Source organism: Panthera onca, chromosome E2 (assembly GCF_046562875.1).
Source record: "Panthera onca isolate mPanOnc1 chromosome E2, mPanOnc1 haplotype 2, whole genome shotgun sequence".
Taxonomy (NCBI): domain Eukaryota; kingdom Metazoa; phylum Chordata; class Mammalia; order Carnivora; family Felidae; genus Panthera; species Panthera onca.
In genome coordinates this window covers 15023575-15041496 of record NC_138353.1, presented here as the reverse complement: position 1 = coordinate 15041496, position 17922 = coordinate 15023575, and the positions used below count along the sequence as shown (strand labels likewise).

At 57.8% G+C, this 17922-nt stretch overlaps 1 protein-coding gene across 6 annotated transcripts; it reads right to left on the bottom strand.

The window, feature by feature from the left end:
* Positions 1-182: 182 nt before the first annotated feature.
* On the bottom strand, positions 183-17802 carry SIRT2 (sirtuin 2). Of its 6 annotated transcripts, XM_060651043.3 has the most exons (17): positions 17654-17792; positions 16713-16776; positions 14084-14135; positions 13713-13761; positions 13370-13483; positions 10600-10641; positions 10337-10443; positions 10178-10234; positions 9613-9681; positions 5050-5179; positions 3251-3310; positions 2925-2980; positions 2664-2740; positions 2522-2573; positions 1244-1314; positions 1055-1121; positions 183-935 (listed from the first exon to the last, which is right to left on the bottom strand). In XM_060651043.3, exons 1-17 carry the CDS (start codon positions 17667-17669, stop codon positions 777-779), a joined length of 1242 nt encoding a protein of 413 aa, XP_060507026.1. In that variant the 5' UTR covers positions 17670-17792; the 3' UTR covers positions 183-776. The 6 variants fall into 6 exon arrangements, with proteins under 6 accessions (XP_060507026.1, XP_060507025.1, XP_060507028.1 ...); XM_060651042.3 differs by lacking the exon at positions 16713-16776 and having other exon boundaries at positions 14084-14148; positions 17650-17802; XM_060651045.3 differs by lacking the exon at positions 14084-14135 and having other exon boundaries at positions 16730-16776; positions 17654-17781.
* Positions 17803-17922: the final 120 nt, after the last annotated feature.

Sequence of the window (17922 nt, the reverse complement as noted above, 5' to 3'; positions counted from 1 at the left end):
CACGGGGAAGAGCCACGGGGCTGTCACAGGCCCCGGAGGGCTGTCACAGGCCCCGGAGTCCCGTCAACACCCTCTGCTGTTTCTCGTAAGAGCCTGCAGGTGTTCTAGTCTCCATGCCACCCGCCCTCCGGCTGCTTCCCCGTGTGCCCGCAGAAAGGAACTGGGAGGCTGGAGAGCTGATCGTTAGTTGTTTTTGTTTTTAATTTGTCTCCAATAAGCAACATTATCTGCCCCTCCCCGCATGGGAAGTGGGTCCCAAGGGAAGGGGACCGGCACCCGCTTCGGGCGTCGGAGGCACAGACCAGGGAGGCCTTCAGGCTCAGCTCCCCCCACTGAGTGGGAGTGATGTTTGAGGGGCCCGCCCAGGGTAGGTTGGACTGGCCCTACTTGGCCACAGGCCCCGAGGAGCAGTGGAGGGCATGGGGAGCCCTGGGAGCCCTGGGAGCCCTGGGGCCCGGGGCGGAATAGTTAGGAGTTTAGAGGCGGCCCTGGCCCGGGGAGCAGTTAGAGATGAGGGGACGTTGACCCTCGGCCCTGCGGGTGGTTAGAGACCGCGGGCTGTTACAGTCGGGCTGCCCAGGCCTCGGCCCCTGGGAGGTGTTAGAGATCTGCCAGGGTCAGGGGGCTGGGAACCCAGTTTTGAGAGGAAGTGGTTAAGAGACTGGGACGAGGTTCTGAGCTCCCCAGATGAGAGCCGCAAGTTAGAGGGGGCCAGGGCTGGCTGGGGCTCTGCTGTCCCAGATTTGCCGGGCATCCTTCCCCGGGGGACGTGGCTGTCACTGGGGTTTCTCTCCCTCCGAGGTTCTGGCCTCCTCCTTGTCAGGAGGTGGGGACTTCCTGGGCGAAGTTGAAGGGTTGGGGTTAGGGCTCCCCGACCCCGCCTGCTGGGCATCTATGCTGGCATGCTCCTTCCGGACGAGGTCCTCCAGCTCCTTCTGTGGGGGGCAAAGTTCACCGAGGTCAGAGGTCACCATGCATCCTGGGGTCAGAGAACCTGCGGGGCAGGGGACTAGGGACTGGGCTCAGGGTGGGCCGAGGTGGCCCAACTCCTTACCTTCCATCCAAGGAGGTCAGCAAGGGCCAGGCAGCCCTGGTCACAGTCACCCAGCCAGGCCACGTCCCTGTGAGTGGGACAGTCAGAGCTCCCAGGCTTGTCCCAGGCCCCTGCCCGCTCTTCCCAGTCCGTGTATCTTCACACCCTCCCTCTCACCTTGGCCCTGACCCTCACAGGCCCAGGACTCACCGGTAGGCCTTCTTGGAGTCGAAGTCCATGCCTCCTCCCAGGCCCATCATCATCCCCAGGAAAGGGTCAGTCTGTGGGGGCGGGGGGGGGGGGGGGGGGGGCGGAGCTCAGAGCACAGACCCTGGAGCCAGGTGGCCTGAGTTTGTTCCCTGCTCTGTGACTTTGTTCAAGTGACTTGGCCTCTCTGAACCTCAGTTTCCTTATCTGTAGAGTAGGGGCAACTACCAAACCACTCCTAGCCCTGGACCGTCGGCGGGTTAATACTTAGAAAGTACTTAGGGGGCGTCTGGCTGGCTCAGTCGGTAGAGCACGCCACTGTCTTTTATTTTTTGATGTTTATTTATTTTTGAAGGAGAGATAGAGCACAAGCAGGGGGGCGGCAGGGAGAGAGGGAGGCACAGAATCTGAAACAGGCTCCAGGCTCTGAGCTGTCAGCATAGAGCCGGACGTGGGGCTCAAACCCAGGAACCGTGAGATCATGACCTGAGCTGAAGTTGGACGCTTAACCGACTGAGCCACCCAGGCGCCCCTAGAGCACACGACTCTTAATCTCAGGGTCATGAGTTCAAGCCCCATGTTGGGTGTGGAGCCGGCTTAAGATAAAAATTAAAAAAATTTTTTTTTTTTCACATTTATTTACTTTTGAGAGACAGAGAAAGACAGAGTGTGAGTAGCGGAGGGGCAGAGAGAGGGAGACACAGAATCCAAAGCAGGCTCCGGGCTCCGAGCTGTCAGCACAGAGCCCGACGCAGGGCTCGAACTCACAAACCGTGAGATCATGACCTGAGCCGAAGTCGGACGCGTAACTGACTGGGCCACCCAGGCGCCCCAAGATAAAATTTTTAAAGATAAAAATAAATACAAAAAGGAAAGTGCTTAGGACAGCATCTGGCACATGGCATGTTTGGCCTGTTGGAGGAAGCAGCCCTCCCCAGGGATGAGGGAGGGAGGCCACCTCAGGAAAAGAGCCAAAAGAGGGAGGGGGCGCCTCCTGACCAACTCGCCCTGACTCTTCACTTGCAGGAGGCACAGAGCTCCTGTTCTGGCTCGGGTTGCTCTGAGTTGGGGTCTGTCACTTGGTTCAGAAGAGTCCCGAGCGACCCAGGGGCCTGTAGAATCTCCGAGTCGAGGTGGCCTGACCTCTGATCCTCTGGGTTCTGGAATCCCTGGCCTGAGCTGAGGGGTCCCAGGTCTCCAGGAAGGCAGCGAAAGGGAAAGTGGGACCCGGGTGGGGAGGGGGAGGGGAGAGAGGGGGGGCTCCAATAAGAGCCAACTCACCTGCCCGGTCTTCTCCTTGTTGATGAGCAGGCGTGGGGTAGACAGGGGTGCCCTGGGGGGTGGCGAGCCGAGTGGTAAGGACCTGTCCCGGCTCCCCCCCTCCTCCCTAGAGGCCCCCCCGCGGTCCCCACTCCCAACCTACTTGCCGATGAGGGATGCAAAGGGCTGCACCTGCAGCGAGGTGCCCATGATGAGGAGAAGGTCCACCTTCAGGAAGTCCTACGAAGCGGGGGCGGGGGGGGCCGGTGAGGGTTCCTGAGGCTCAACCGACTGAGGCTGCGCCGCCTCCCCCTGCTTCCCACCCGCAGCTAGTTGGGGAAGCCACCTGCCCCCGGGGAACGCCCGGCTGCCCCTGTTTCGGGGGAGCGGGGAGCGTGGGGCGGGCCGGGGATGGGGCACTTACTGACTGCATGCAGGAGAAGAACCTCGCCGGGAGGTTCTCACCGAAGAACACGATGTCTGAGGCAGAGTTGGATGGACACACAGACACAGACACAGAAAGAGAAGGTGAAATGGGAGGCAGAGACAGTCACATGGAGAGAGAGAGAGAGAGAGAGAGAGAGAGAGAGAACAGGCAGGAGCAGGAGGCAGACCCAAGGGCAGCGGGGGCAGGAGCTATGGAACCCCTTCTCCATGGGGGCAGATTCAGGGCACTGGTCAGGGACAGAGGGTGGCCAGGGGTGGGGTGGACGGGGCTCGTGGTGGGGGCAGGGGGGGGGCCGGTCTCACCAGGCTTCACCACGCTGTGACATTTCTCACACTTGGGAGTCACCTCGGAGAAGATCTTCTCTGGGCGTGGGGAAGGGGAAGGGAGAGGATGACGTGAGCCACTCCGGGCCCCGGGGTGTGGGGCTGCAGCCTGCCCGCCTCCTTCGTGGTCAGCACACACGCCCCAGGCCCTGGGGGGCCTCCGGGGTGTCTGCCCTGCTCCCCTCTTAGAGAGCCGCCCCCACCTCCCCCAACCCCAGGATTCCCGGGGTGTCTCCCGGCACCAGGCTACAGCTATTGAATTAAGAATAAACACAAGAACAGATGAACGAGCAGAAACCTGTCCTCAGAAGGGGCAAAGGATCCCGCCCACCCCCACCTGGGCGAAAAAGCTCTCCGGGTGGGTCTGGGAGGGGAGCCCTATTTTCTCCTGGGTGAGAGGCCTAGTGCATCCCAGGCCTGGTGCCAGAGAGGCAGGAATATGCAGATGACCCTGGGGTGGGGAAACTTCCTTAGGCCCAGCTGCTTCCTGTCCCCTGGCTCTGTGACAGCCACCTCTACACACACACACACACACACACACACACACACACACCAGCCTTATGACAACCACGCTCCTTACTGCTTATTGATTAAGGACGCTGGGACGCGCTGGGACACGCTGTCACAGGCAATCCACAGAGCCCTAGCTGATTTGTCCCACTCTTGGTTCCTTCCTTCGACACGTATTGACAGAGCACTGTTTTACTGCCTGTCATTTTCTGAGGGATGTCGGCATTGACAGCAGGAGATTGTGCGGGCGGCGCGTGGGCCACTGCCGCCAGCGACCCGGGACGGGGTCGCGTGCATCGCCCCCCCCCGCCCCCCCCCCCAACGTGCGCCAGAGCTATTCAAGAATCGTCGCCCCGGGGGTGGTCAGCTGGCGTTTTAGCAGAAAGGCCACACTCCGGAGGCCCCGCTACAAATGCTGCAGCTGTCCCGTCTCACACGGACACCAGGGGCTTTGTGAAACCAGCATAAAGAGTGTCACAAATGGCTTTCCCTGGGTGAAATGCGTGACTTCTCAGCCGCACAATGGATGTCAGGCAAAGGCTCTCACTGGCATTCGAGAAATGTGGACCGGCCGAATTTTTTGCCGCCCCCCCCCCTTTTTTTTTTTTTTTTGACACGCTGCCCTTCCACGAACAGGGACTCGGACTTTAGCAAGCCCCGTAGCCTGCGCCTCTAGGGCCAGCCCTCCGCCTTCATCCCTGACCGAGCCTCACACTCCTTGGAATCTGCTTGCCCTGTGCCTCTAGCACAGGGCTGTCCAACGTGGTGGTCGCGGCCCTGGCTTTTAACGTCTCAGCTCATAAAAACGACAAGAAAGGTGAAAAATTCAGTTCCCTGGTCACCTTGGCTGCCATACTGGAGAGCGCAGATCGGGAATATTTCCCTCCTCTCACTCTCAGAAAGTTCTACCAGACGGTTCTGCTCTTTGCAGAACGCAGCTGCGTTTGCCTCCAGGAGCCCCTCGTGTACGGTCAGATCAGAGCCCCTCAAAGGGCAAAGGGCGAGGGTGTCATGACCGCAGAGAACAGACCAACTGGTGGCCCCTGTGCCAACGCGCATCTGTGCGGGTGGCTGAATTCGGTCCGGAGCTTGCTTCCGTTATAGCCTGCTTGTGAGCTGGCGCTGGGAGCGATGAAACCCCGCTGCCCCCTCCCATCTTGGGGGGCGGCCACTGCCTGCTAAGAAGAGCCACAGAGCAGGACAGAACGGGTGCCCGGGGGGGCGGGGGGCGTGGAGGCCCCGTCGGTGGAGAGCCCGGGGCGCCTCACCTTTCATCCAACTTAGCGTGTACTCCTGTCGGCAGAGGGCGCTGGTGCAGTGTGACGTGTAGAAGGTGCCGTGGGCCTCCACCAGGTCCTCGGGCTCCAGCCCCGCCACCCGCTCCAGGGTGTCTATGTTCTGCAGGGAGAGGAGGCAGCGGGAAGAGGCTCAGCAAGGAGACACATCCCTCCGGGGCAGCAGGCGGAGCGGGGCGTTGCCAGGAGGAGCCCGCAAGGGGCGGGGTGTGCCCGTAAACTCCTCCGGCCGCCCTGGTAGTGCCACTGAAAGTGTCGAAGTCGCAGATGACTCAAGGTGGGGCCCAAACTCCTCTGTCTGTGAGCCCAGGCCCACGGCCACCGTCAGCCCGCATGGGGTTCTTCTGCACACTCAGACACCTCTCCTAACGTCTTTCCGGAAATTTGTTTCGTCAGGGCCGCACAGCGTTAGTGCCACCTGCCAGAAATTTGTCGAAACTAAGATACAAACCTACAATGCCTCCGTTGTAAATAGAGCCCCCTCAGATGTGGCATCCTGGTGCAGTGCGCAACCTGCACAGCTGTATGTGGCAGGCCTGGCCAAGCAGCAACATAGATAAAGGAATCAGGAGGGTTTATTTGGTTCTTTGCCATCACTGTCTTCCTACTTAGCAGTCGGCTTTCTCGCCGGGGGCTGTTTCGGAGATGTCATATTAACTTGCGTTCTTTTAAGACACAGGTATTCTCCGTGTCAGATCAAGCAAGGCTATTCTTCTCTTCCACAGAGACATATGTGCTCTCATTTTGCTTCGAGCACGCAGCCCCTTGGGAGCAGCTTTTGTTTGCCCGCGAGGAATGCTGTAGAGGCAGGTGGTGACACAGCACACCCGCAGACGCCACACAGAGACGGCCGGTCACGTGCGGCCCGCAGCTGAGACTCCGCGAGCAGCCAAGAGGATTCTCTTTCAAGGGCAGACGGCCCCAGCCGCTCTCTCTGCTCCCTGCCAGCGATCAGCCTGTTCCCCAAATGCACAGACAAGAGCCACTGTTCCCAGACTCTCTGCAGCCTGTCCCCTCCCCTGCATTAGTTTTGCCTTTGTTACTTGACTCAGTCTACTGCCTCGCTCGCTCGTGAGCCAGCAGTGTGCGTGCAAAGAAATAAAGGGCCTGTAAAAGAACTACTTAAATGCCTCTGTTATTCTCTCAGGCCACTTTTGATAGAGAAACCACAAACAAGAAAACAATGAGGCTGACCTGTATGTTCCGATATTCAAATGATCTCTCCAAGATGTTAAAAGGCACAGAAGAACAAAGGCTATGGGAAAACTATATATGAATGTGTCTATTTGTTTGCCTACGTATGGATTTTTTTTTTTTTTTTTTGAGAGAGAGAGAGAGGGAGCAGGGGAGGGGCAGAGAGAGGGAGAGAGAGAATCCCAAGCAGGCTCCACACTGCCAGCGTAGAGCCCGACACGGGGCTCGAACCCACGAACCGTGAGATCGTGACCCGAGCCGAAGTCGGACGCTTAACCGACTGAGCCACACAGGCGCCTCTGAAGTCTGGATTTTCATCTGGAATCTCTTGCTTTTTAGACCTTGGCTCACTTTTTGTTTCAAAACACCGTGTCCCGCCTGATGGACACGAAGGCAATGGCAGCTTTGAAAAAGCTGGGGCGCCTGGCTGGCTCAGCTGGTGGAGCGTGCAAGTCTTGATCTCGGGGTTGTGAGTTCGAGTTCTCACGCTGGGTGTAGAGATTACTTAAAAATAAAATTGAAAGAAAGAAAGAAAGAAAGAAACAGAGAAAAAGAAAGGAAGGGAGAAAAAGAAAGGAAGGAAGAAAAAGAAAGGAAGAGAAAGAAAGAAAGAGAAAGAAAAGAAAAAAAAAGAAAAGAAAAGAAAAGAAAAGAAAGAAGTAGCTATGGAAGGGTCTTCCACACAAGAAGCTAAAGAAAGCCAAGTACAAGCCCTGTGTGGAGTGTAGGTGCCACGTATATATTTAAAGGACCAGAAGCTGCCTTGCTGTGGCGCTCACAGTGGCTTGAGCCAACAGGGCGAGCGTTCTCATGTTTGAACGGATCCTTGTATCTTGAGATAAAAATAGCGTCATGCGGAGCTCCAAAAACGCTGTGTCATCGCAATTCAGAAAGAAGTGAAGACAATGTGTTCCAGAAAACTGGGTCAGTGACTCAAAAAGCGGCCGAGGTTGACGGAGAGGGTGACAAGTGTAAAAGGCAAAGAACGGTTTCGTGACACATGAGAGGGGAACATGGTTCTCCACGTTTATCTGTTTTCTGTAATAGGCCCTTCTGGAGCGGCAGGTGCAGTCAAATCCGTGCACGAAATACCGCGAGTAGGGGAGAACCGCCTGCGCCTTCCCCCGGACCCCGGCACGGATTTATGCCGGTTTCCACGCACACACAGCCTGCAGTCCGCTTGCTTCCCAGGGAGGGCTCACGGGGTTCTGCCTCAGGCACAGCCGGGCAGTGAGCGCTCAGGGCGGCCTGCCGGCTCCACCTTCAAAACAGATTGGTAACCCGCACACTTCTCCCCTCCTTGGCCCCCACCCTGGGCCAGCCTCCATATTCTCCTGCTTGGACCGTCGCAGCAGCTTCCTCCCTGGTCTGTCCCCTATATGCAGCCGGAGGGACTCCTGGCTCAGGTCACGTCCCCTGTCCTGCGGCACCGTCCTACTCAGCGGCGTAAAGGACAAAGCCCTTCCTGCGGCCCCAATATCCCCCGCGGTCTGTCCCTGTCACCTCACTGAGCTCGCCTCCTCCATTCTCTACTGCCGTCCTCTCTGCTCATTCAGATCCAGCGTCTTGAACACGCCGAATACGGTCTCACCTCAGGACCTTTGCCCTGGCTGTTCCCTTCGGCTGGAACACACTCTCCCCTCCAGGTCTTTGTCTAAATGGCCCCTTCTCAGTGGGGCCTTCCCTGACACCTTGTTGACAAGATGTCCTCCTTATCCATCTTGCCCAGTGTCTCTCTCCCCACATGAGATAAGCAGCTCTGGGGGGGCGGGGATGTCGCTGCCAGCAGGGCCTGGCACGGGGCCTGCGCTCTGTAAACACTCGTGGCGGAAGAGGACTACGAGGGCCGTGCTGCAGATTTCAGGAAATCGTGCCCGGAAGGCACTGGGCTTCGAGTGAGCGTTTTGTATCATGTGTGAGCCACGTCCCGTGGATAAAACTGACTCTGGGAAGAGAGGTCGGGTTTTTGCTGAGCCAGGGGTGGGGTGGTGGTGGTGGTGGTGGTGTCCCCCTGGAAGGAGGCAGCTGTCCCTTCCCCGGCTGCCACCACCAGCCCTGGGCAGCTAGGCAGGAGCGCCTGACCCCATCTGAGAAATCTGGACTTAAAAATTCATCCTCCCCCTGGTGGCAGCCTCGCGGGCTGCAGGCTCCACGCAGCCAGGTGCGGGGAGAAGTATTAGGACTCCCGTTCACGCTCACGTATTCTCTCTCTCTTTTATAATTTTGGGTTCTGAGGTCTCACGTAGAGCGTGATATCACTGCTACATTACGTAATGTATTAAAAATAATTGTTTTTTTTGTTTAATTTTTTTTTTTAACGTTTATTTATTTTTGAGACAGAGAGAGACAGAGCATGAATGGGGGAGGGGCAGAGAGAGAGGGAGACACAGAATTGGAAGCAGGCTCCAGGCTCTGAGCCATCAGCCCAGAGCCGGACGCGGGGCTCGAACTCACAGACCGTGAGATCGTGATCTGAGCTGAAGTCGGACGCTTAACCGACTGCGCCACCCAGGCGCCCCAAAAATAATTGTTTTAATGTCTTTATTTTTGAAAGAGAGAGACGGAGGGAAAGCAGACCGGGGAGGGACGGAGAGAGAGGGAGACACAGAATCTAAAGCAGGCCTCAGGCCCGAGCCTGACGCAGGGCTGGACGCAGGGCTCAACCCCACGAGCCGGGAGATCATGACCTAAGCCAAAGTAGGATGCTTACCCGCCTGAGCCACCCAGGCGCCCCACATCGAGTAACTTCAATGCGTATTCACAGGTACTCGTAAAACACGTATTCATAAAACGAAGGTAGAGGCGCAGTTTTTACCGTTAGGGGTGCGAGACCCCCAAAACATCTTGCTGACTAGTCCAGAAGCCAACAAGGTGAGCCGTCCTTGCCAGAGAACCCCAGGGCGAGGCCTCGGCTAAGCACCTGACACGCGTGAGCCATGGCCCGTGGCACGTACAACGCCTTAGGGCACATTATTTAAAGGTGCCCCTTCCTAACGGCTCCGTGTCCAGCAGGTGGAAAACGGTCATAATGCACAGATCCGGTTAGACCGAGTCACTCCGCGGCCGGGTGCGGAAACCCCTAACCAAACACGAGATCTACAGTGCCCGTGGCAGCCCCCAGACGTGAGGTCCTGTCTCACTACGCACGGGATGGCTCCCAGAGGAGCTCGCTGTCGCGCCACCACGGACCCGAAGGGTGAAGCTGTCCTGGCCTCTGCTTCACAGAAGGGGAAACCGAGGCTGAGAGGGGCTAAGGGACGCACTGCGGGCCAGGGGGCGGGGCACTGAGGCTCCAGGACCACCCGGCCAGCCCTCCTCCCAGGGACTCCCACGGCCGCCTACCTGCGTGTAGCAGCGCAGAAGCAGCCCTTTCTCCTTCAGCAGGCGGATGAAGTAGTGACAGACGGTCGGCTGCGGGGGAGCAATGGGAACATCGTGATAATGACACAGCACGTTCGGCATGGGCCAGGAACTGTTCTAGGCGCTCTGGCTGTTTTACCTCATGGAACCATCACACGTTGGTCTGGGGGGGGGGGGGGGGCGGGGGGGGGGGCACGGACCGGCACCAGCCCCATTTCACAGACGAGGAAACTGAGGCACAGCTTGTAAGATCGCACAGGTGCAGAGTTGGGATCCGTACACAATCGGCCTGGCTCCCGTCTGGGGTCTTACGTGTACTGTTAATTCAGGTAAGTCTTCCAAGAGGTTTCATGGGCTCTCATCAGCTTCGTTTTACAGATGAGAAAACTGAGGCTCAAGGTCACAAGGGCAGGAAGTGAGCGACCAGGAGTTGGACCCAGGCAGCCTAGAGCCCATGCGACATTTGTCTGAGAGGCCCCAGGGGAAGCCTTCCCATGCCTTGCTGTTCCCCCACACTTTCCTGTCCACCAGGGAAAAGAGAGCTCACCTTGAACTGTCCAGGGTAGAGTTCCTTGGCAAGAGCAAAGAAGGGCTCTGGATGTTTCTGTGGGAGAGAGAACCGGAATCCTGACGGTGAGCTGAGCCCTGCGGTCAGGGGATCCCTTCCCCCCACCATTACAGACGTTCCTCCCCGGGCAACACACACCTTGAAGTAGCCAATCTCAAAGATGGCCTCCGGGTAGGGAAGACGGTATTTCTCCAGGTTGGCGTAGAGGCCCGTGGATGGGGAGCGGAAGTCAGGGATGCCCGCGGCTGGGGGAGGAGGGGCGGGGAGCGATGGGTCAGGGACCTCGGCCCCATCTATACCACATCCTCCTCTGTCAAGGGCCCAGACGTGGCTCCCCCCCAGCCTCTGAAAGGGGGGGCCCCCAACGTGGGGATGGCTACTGGGGGAAGGGAGGCACTTACACGTGGAGATCCCAGCTCCCACCAAACAGATGACCCTGCGACCTGGAGGAAAGGAGTTTATGCATCATGTGACAGTGTGCTCAGCTCCCCAACGACAACGTCCTAGCCCCCAAGACTGTTTACTCAGTGCCAGGCCCCGGGGCCAACGTTTCAGATGCGTGGATGGCCTTCCCAATCACCTCGAGGCAGGGGGAGTTAACGCGCCCATTATACAGATGAGGAAACCAGGGCTCAGGGAGAGCAAGGGTCACACAGTCAACTGAAGGAAGAGCCGGCATGGGGACAAGGAGTCTACGGGTTGACATTATGCCAACTTAGATTCGAGAAAAGGCCACTCGGAGGGAAGTTTCTCCTTCTGACTAGTTCTAGAGAAAGCGCACGAGATCTTAGTGAGAAGGCTGGGGGGCACAGGTGTCCTGGCGAAGAGCTACAGCTTATTGTAAAAAAAACCTCTGGCCACACCTCACCTTTTCTTCCCCCTTAACTGTTTGTTTGTTTTTGAGAAAGAGAAAACACAAGCGGGGGAGGGGCAGAGAGCGAGGGAGACACAGAATCCGAAGCAGGCTCCAGGCTCTGAGCTGTCTGCACAGAGCCCGATGGGGGCTCCAACCCGCGAACCGTGAGTTCATGACCTGAGCCGAAGTTGGGACACTTAACGAACTGAGCCACCCCAGCGCCCCCACGCCTCACCGTTTGGACACAGTCTTGGATGACCATCTATTTCTAGCATATCATACACATTCTTTCCTGCTCACCAGTGAGGAGGGAGGTGTCTCAGTTTAGATCTCCCCTCTGGGCTTCAGCTTCCTGCTCTGTAAAATGGGCATCCTTACAGTACTGCCTTCACGGGGCCGTCGAGAGAATGAATTCATTCATGTAAAGCTTAGATCAGTGCCCGGCACTGAGCAAACACTATATACGTGTCTGCTGTTATTCTTTTGAGTCAATTGTACTTCGTGAGACCCAGGATTTGTACACATGTAGGCACTTTGTTCCGCCATTTTCCCCAGCTTTCAGAAAAGAAGATAGGAAGGGGGGCCTGGGCGGCTCAGTCAGTTGAGCGCCCGACTCTTGATCTCGGTTCAGGTCATGATCTCCACTGTTCGTGAGATCAAGCCCCGCATTGGTCTTGGTGCTGACAGCGTGGAGCCTGCTTGGGATTCTCTCTCTCTCTCTCTCTCTCTCTCTCTCTCTCTCTCATTCTCTCTCTGCTCCTCCCCCTCTCAAGATAAATAAATAAACTCAAAAAAATGATAAGAACAAAAGAAAAGAAAACAGGAAGACACGGTAGGAGCTGAATCATTTCAAAAAATCCTCGGGGCTGTGCAGAAATAGTCCTATCGCCTCGTCAGCTGCTGGCCGGCGGACAGCCCTGCCACGCGGTACCCTGGCACCTGCCCATCGCTGATGGACAGACACAAGTGTGAGGCCCCTGAACCGGCTACCTCCGGCGTGTCCTGTGCAAAAGAGGACGGCAAGGGTGACGAGGCCCTCCGCTCCGGGATGCCCTCGGGCCAGGCACAGCTGGGGCCACACGGGAGGGAGCACGTGGTCTGGATTCAGGGGGCCTGGGGTCGAGTCCTGACTGCCTCTTGCCAGCTGTGTGACCCTGCAGCCAGTCACGGCCTCTCTGGGCCTCTGCTTCCTGCTCTGTCCAGATCACCCTTGTGATGACCTCACAGGTACAATGTGAAGATCAAATGACAGGGCGCCTATCAAGCACTTAGCTCGGTTGCTGGCATATGGTGAGGGCTCGGTTAACTGCTGTCCTTCACTGTTGCCCCTCGTAGGCGGCCTTAGAGACAACTGTCCTAAAACCCAGGTGCAGGAGGACGGAAGGAACAAAAGCTTTGTGGCCATTGCCTGTGTTCTCTACGGGGCGCACCCTGGCCAGGAGGAGCCCTGCAGACGGCTGGCCGGCCTGCCCCGGGAGAGGGAGGCTCAGGGCACGAAGCCTGGATGCCTGAGCAGGGAGCAGGCAGCAGCCCGAGGACAGGGAAACGGGAGAAGACGTCCCCAACAAAAGGCTGTTCAGGACCCTCAAAGGGTCGATTGTTCTAGTTGAGGACTGCCGAGGGCCCGGTTTCCCAGACTCTGGTGACCTCAACTTGCGAGAAATATAAATGACACTGACACGGTGACCTGGTAGAGAGGCACCCACGTATCAGCCCTGAAACACGCTTCCTGTAATACTTGTCATAGGGTCCGCGGATCTTGCTCTGTTCCGGGGCCTCTTCCAGGCATTTCCATCTCTGTTGATTTATGGCACCCTAAGGACCCTACGAGGTATTCCTGTTGGCATCACCTTCATTCTATCAAACAGGCCCGGCCGATCAGCAATGGATGTGTGACCCGGGTCTGGCCAATCAGAGACACGGAGATGGGTTTTGGGATAGGAGTCTGACCCAACGTGGCCCCAACAGGAGCCACTCTCTGCTCTTTGGCCTGAACCATTTTGCTCGAACCACTGGAAGAAAGATGTGCTCTTCGGTGGGAGGGGCTAGTCCTGGCCTTCGGGACTGCCAGGTGCCACCTCTACCTCAACATGAACCCCGGACGGGGTTATTAAGGTTTCTGACATCATGGAAGCCTCTGAATCCAGCAGTGCTCAGTGCTGGGTTTTAGTGAGAGGGGCGGCACCCTCTTCCCGGTGTAATAAGCCGTGTGCGTTGGGCTCCTCGTGTTACTTGCCAACAAAAGGTGTGAATGGCGAATGGCTCAAGTGGCCGGGGTAAAAGCAAGTCAGGGGCAAAGCAGGCCCGGGTCTTACAGCGCTCGCTCTGCATGTAGCGGGTCACCCCTTCCAGGGTCAGCTCGTCCAGCAGCCGCTCCTTCTGGGTGCCCAGGCCCAGCGTCTGGGAGAAGAAATGCCGCAGGAAGTCCACTGGCCAAAAAGCAGAGAGAGAACAGCAGGGTGGGCGTTCGGTCCGGGTGCTCAGGGGCCCCGCCCCGGGATCCCCCACCCACCCTCCCGCAACCAGGGACCTCAGGCGCTGGCTCCGCACCCATTATGACATACTTTGAACGTCACCTTCGGTGGCGGCCAGGGGCAGAAATGGGATCCCTGCCCGAGGCGGCTCCCCCGGGACCCCGTTCCCGAGGAAGATACTCACTCTCGGCCTCTCCGCCAGCCGCTCCTCCCTCAGTGTCTGAATCTGAGTCCTGGAAGGGGTGGGGGTGGGGTGAGCAGGCCCCAGAAGTGGGGTGAGGGAGGGAGGAGAGGGGAGGGTGGCACCCGGGTCTGGGGGAAAGGCCTCCGGCTGGGAGTGGGCCCGAGGAAGTGAGGTGCGGGGGGGGGGGGGGGGGCCGGCGTGCGGGCTCTGGGGTGGGCTGCCTGGGCTGGAAACCTGGTCCTGCTACTCCCGAGGAGCGCGCAGCGGCCTGTGCGTTCTCGGCTGTTCTGAGCCTGACGCTCTGTATCTCGGGAATGGAGCTCGGAGGGCACTGCCTCGGAGGGCCACCTGAGATGAAGTGGTTAACCTACGACAGGTGCTCCAAGCAGCAGCCGGCGGGGTTCCGGCGTCCCTGCAGCCCCCCTCACTCCGGTCTCTCCTGCGAATGATGCCAGTGGAGACGCCTCGGTCCTCACCCTGGGGCCCTGGGCTCTCCTGCTCGAAGCCCCGGACACCGCCTTTCCGACACATCCATCTCGTTGTATACTCCTCCCCTCGACCAGGCCCCCAGATGGCGGGTCTGAGACTCTGTCCTGGGCCTTCCCTACTTCCTCTCTCCACCTTTCCTGGGCTAGCTGCCTCATGGCCTTGGCCCGGGCATTGATGATGCTACCTCTTTGTCCCCGGATACGGGGTTCCCGCAGCCTCCTGGATGCCTCCCCCGAAGTGACCCCTGCCCTCTCTTTCCCACCGTGTTCCAAACTGGCCTTAGCATCTCTCCTGAACCTGCTCTTCCTCCTAGGTCCTAGCTCAGTGTGGCTTCTGTCCCCGAGTCTTTGTTTCCTTCTCCTGCCCTCCTGCCATGATGCGTCTCCCTGCCCAGGGCTCCACCTGGGTCCAGCCTGTTCCCCCTCCGGGGTCCCTGTCCTGGCCTCCTCCCTGAGCTCCCAGCCTCAGCCTTCACCTCCGATCTACTCGACGGCCCTCGGGGTGATGGCCTGGCTGTGTCAGGCCACCACCCCCTCGGCTCCAAGGGCCCCTCTTGCTGGCTTCTCCAGTCTAACCGTCCAATCACCCCCGCGTATGGAGTCTGACATGATGTCAGCCCCAAGATGGCAGGGACTTTTCGTGTTCGCCGCCGAATGCCCAGCACCAACCAACAACAGGGTCTGGCCCCTGGCAGTTGCTCCAGAACCATCCACCACTGAACGAACGGATACCTGCTGTGCGCAGGGCTGGGTCCTGCAATGGACCTCGCAAAAACCACAGTTCTGACCAACCCATTCTCCTGCTTAAAACCCCTCCGACCAGCCCCTCCCCCATCATTCTCTGCTCTGGTTCCAAGCCTTTTTGAATAGGAACTGCCCTTCCAAACGTATTTACATTTTTTTTTTTTTTTATTATTATCGCTTTCTAAGATTACATAAGCTTTGCAAAAACTCTGGCCATTAGACAATGTACGACTTGAGGCGCTTGCCTCGAGTTCCCTCACCCACCCCGGGTCAATATAACCACTATTAACAGCAGAATGGCAATCGCTCTAGATTTTTTTCTCTGCCTATAAAACTCACTATTTTTCCAGAAATGGGTCCTACCATAGTACGATGCTGCACCTCGCGGTTTCCGCAGAACAATATATTATAGATCCAGCTCCTCTTTTAAAAAAGCTACATAGTGTTGCATTGTAAGGACGCACTATACTTCATTTAACCCGTCTGCTGACAGGCATTTGGGCTGTTTCCAGTTTTTGGCCTGTCACAGACAATGCTGCAATTTACATCCTCGGATCTCTCTTTCTGGGACTGAGGATCCCTGTTGAACATTAAAACTTTTGCTGTGACAGTGGTTGAGCCCTAGGAGCCAGGCGAGGGAGAAGCCCTGGCCTGGCAGGAGGCTTTTACCCCCTCAGCGTGGCCCTGCCCCGCATCTGTCAGGGGCTTTAAGCATTCCAGCTTCGGCGCTGCCCTACATCTGAACAGTGATCTCGTGTCTGTGGGTGGCCTGGCATTCTTTCAGCAGCGGACAGTGAGGCTCTGTGGAAGGACTCGAGGGCCCTGCCCCGCGTGTGGGAGCCACTTGGCCTAAGCGGGAGCCGGAGGTGCTGGTGGGGCCTTCAAGCCTCTGTGAGGTGTCCTGTCTACCTCTCCCTGAGGTGTCCGGAAGGCAACGTGCCGGATGCTGTAGGTTGCAAAGCAGTCCCTGCTCTTCTAGCTGGGGGACAGAGGACAAGTCACTTAACAGCTCTGCCTCGGACTCCTCATCTGTAAAATGGCCACAATAGGCCTTGCTCCCCCCAGGGATTCTGGGAAGACGACATGAGATGATGTACACAGAGCCCTGAGCAGAGTACCTGGCTGGAATAAGGACTCAATAAATGCTAACCTCGAATATAACAAGCTAACCACTCCCAGCCACCTGACTGCTGACCACATTACACACTTCGTGTCCCCCAGTCTTTGCACAAGCTGTATCCTCTGCGTGGAGTGCCATTTCTCACTCTGCCTAAGAAAATTCTAAGTCACTCTTTGCTCACTGTGATGTGTCTGTATCTCAGTCTGACTCCTAGCCCAGCCTGTGGATTCCTCCTGGGAAGGGACTGGCTGGAATCCCTGTGGCCCCACGAAGTTTACTCTTCCTTGAGCTACTTTCAGAATCACCCTGTAGGGTCATTTTCTAGTCACTTGTCCATGAGATCTGTGAGTTCTGTGATCAAACTGGGTATCTGTCTCTTCCATGCCCAGCATAAATGAAGTTCAGAAAGGACAGGGGTAGGGGGCAAGGAAAGAGAAAAGTTTGGGAGGGCAGGCCTGGAGTTAAGGGGGCACACCCCTCTCTGACAATTCCCAGAATCCACCATTCCCCAGGAGGCTGAACCGGGAGTTGGGGCAAGGGACTGGGGCAGTGAGCTGAGGGCCCTGGGGTGACTGTCTCCCCTCTGCCACCTCCCCCCCCCCCCAGTGTGGGGTGCGGGAACAAGTGCATCTCTCTCCTTCCCTCCACCCTTCCCCAAATCTCACCTGAGCCTCCTGCACCTTCCCTGCCTGGGTCTCCAGAGGGTCAGAGGCTGGGGGAGGAGGGGGAGCAGACGTGGTTACAGTGCGGGGCACAGTTAAGGGGGAATGAAGGGCTTCAAAGCAGAAGGGCAGGGGGCAAGAAGACCCACCAACCTAATTATAATGGGGTGGGAAGTGGTGGCAAAAATGGGGCAGAGGGAGGGAAGGGATGGAGGGGGAAGCAGATATTACAGTGGACAGTACTGGCAGGAGAGGTGGTTAGTGAGGGACAAAGAGCCTGGGGCAGGAAGGTTTAGGAGAGGGAGGAGAAAGTAAGGCATACAGGGCAGGATGAGGACTTAGGAGAAGTGAGGAAGGAAATAGTGAGTGAGTGAGTGAGTGTGTGTGTGTGTGTGTGAGCGCGCGCGAATCCAGGGAGGGTTAGGTTTACAAACAGAGGGAAGTTTAAAAAGGAAGACAAGAGATAAGAAGAGATACTCTGACTAGAGACGAATTTAGAAAGGGAGGTGCAGTGGGGATGGTATGTTTAGGGGGGACGCAGGAACTAGAGGGAAGAGATAGGAAGGGACGCCAAGGGTCCCCTAGCATCCTACAGTTCCCCCTAACAACCAGGTACCCTCAGCAACCGGGTCTGCGGCAATCTAAATCCTTAGCAACGAGGGTCCCCAGCAACCAAGGTGCGAGAAACAGGCGATCGGTAGTAACTTGGGGGACGTGGCAAACGGACCCTCAAAATCTCGCGACCCAGAAACCCAACAATCTAGCAGGATGGATCACTTGGCAACGACCTCCCGTACCCCCAATCCCACTCTCCGCCATGCAGTCCCAACCTCCAGCCCCACCATGCCCATTCTCGGGCCCCGGGGCCTGCAGCCCTCAGCCAGGCCCCGGCGCGGCCCGACCCTCCCACCGGGGCCCCCGACTCACGGTCCGGCTCGGCCATGGGCGCGGGGCGGGGGCCCTCGGTGCTGTCACCGACTGCTCTGTCCCGTGACGGCACCGGAAACAGGAGGGGCAGAGACCTGGCAGAGAACTACAACTCCCAGCAACCATCGCGGATGCATACAGGCTTTCACACAACGTCCGGGAAGCGGCTCTTAGGTTAGAAAGACTTGCGGACAGGAGGACTACGAGTCCCAGAGGGCTCCGCGCCGGCAGCCATGTTGGTAAAGGGCGCCCGGAAAATGTGGGAATGG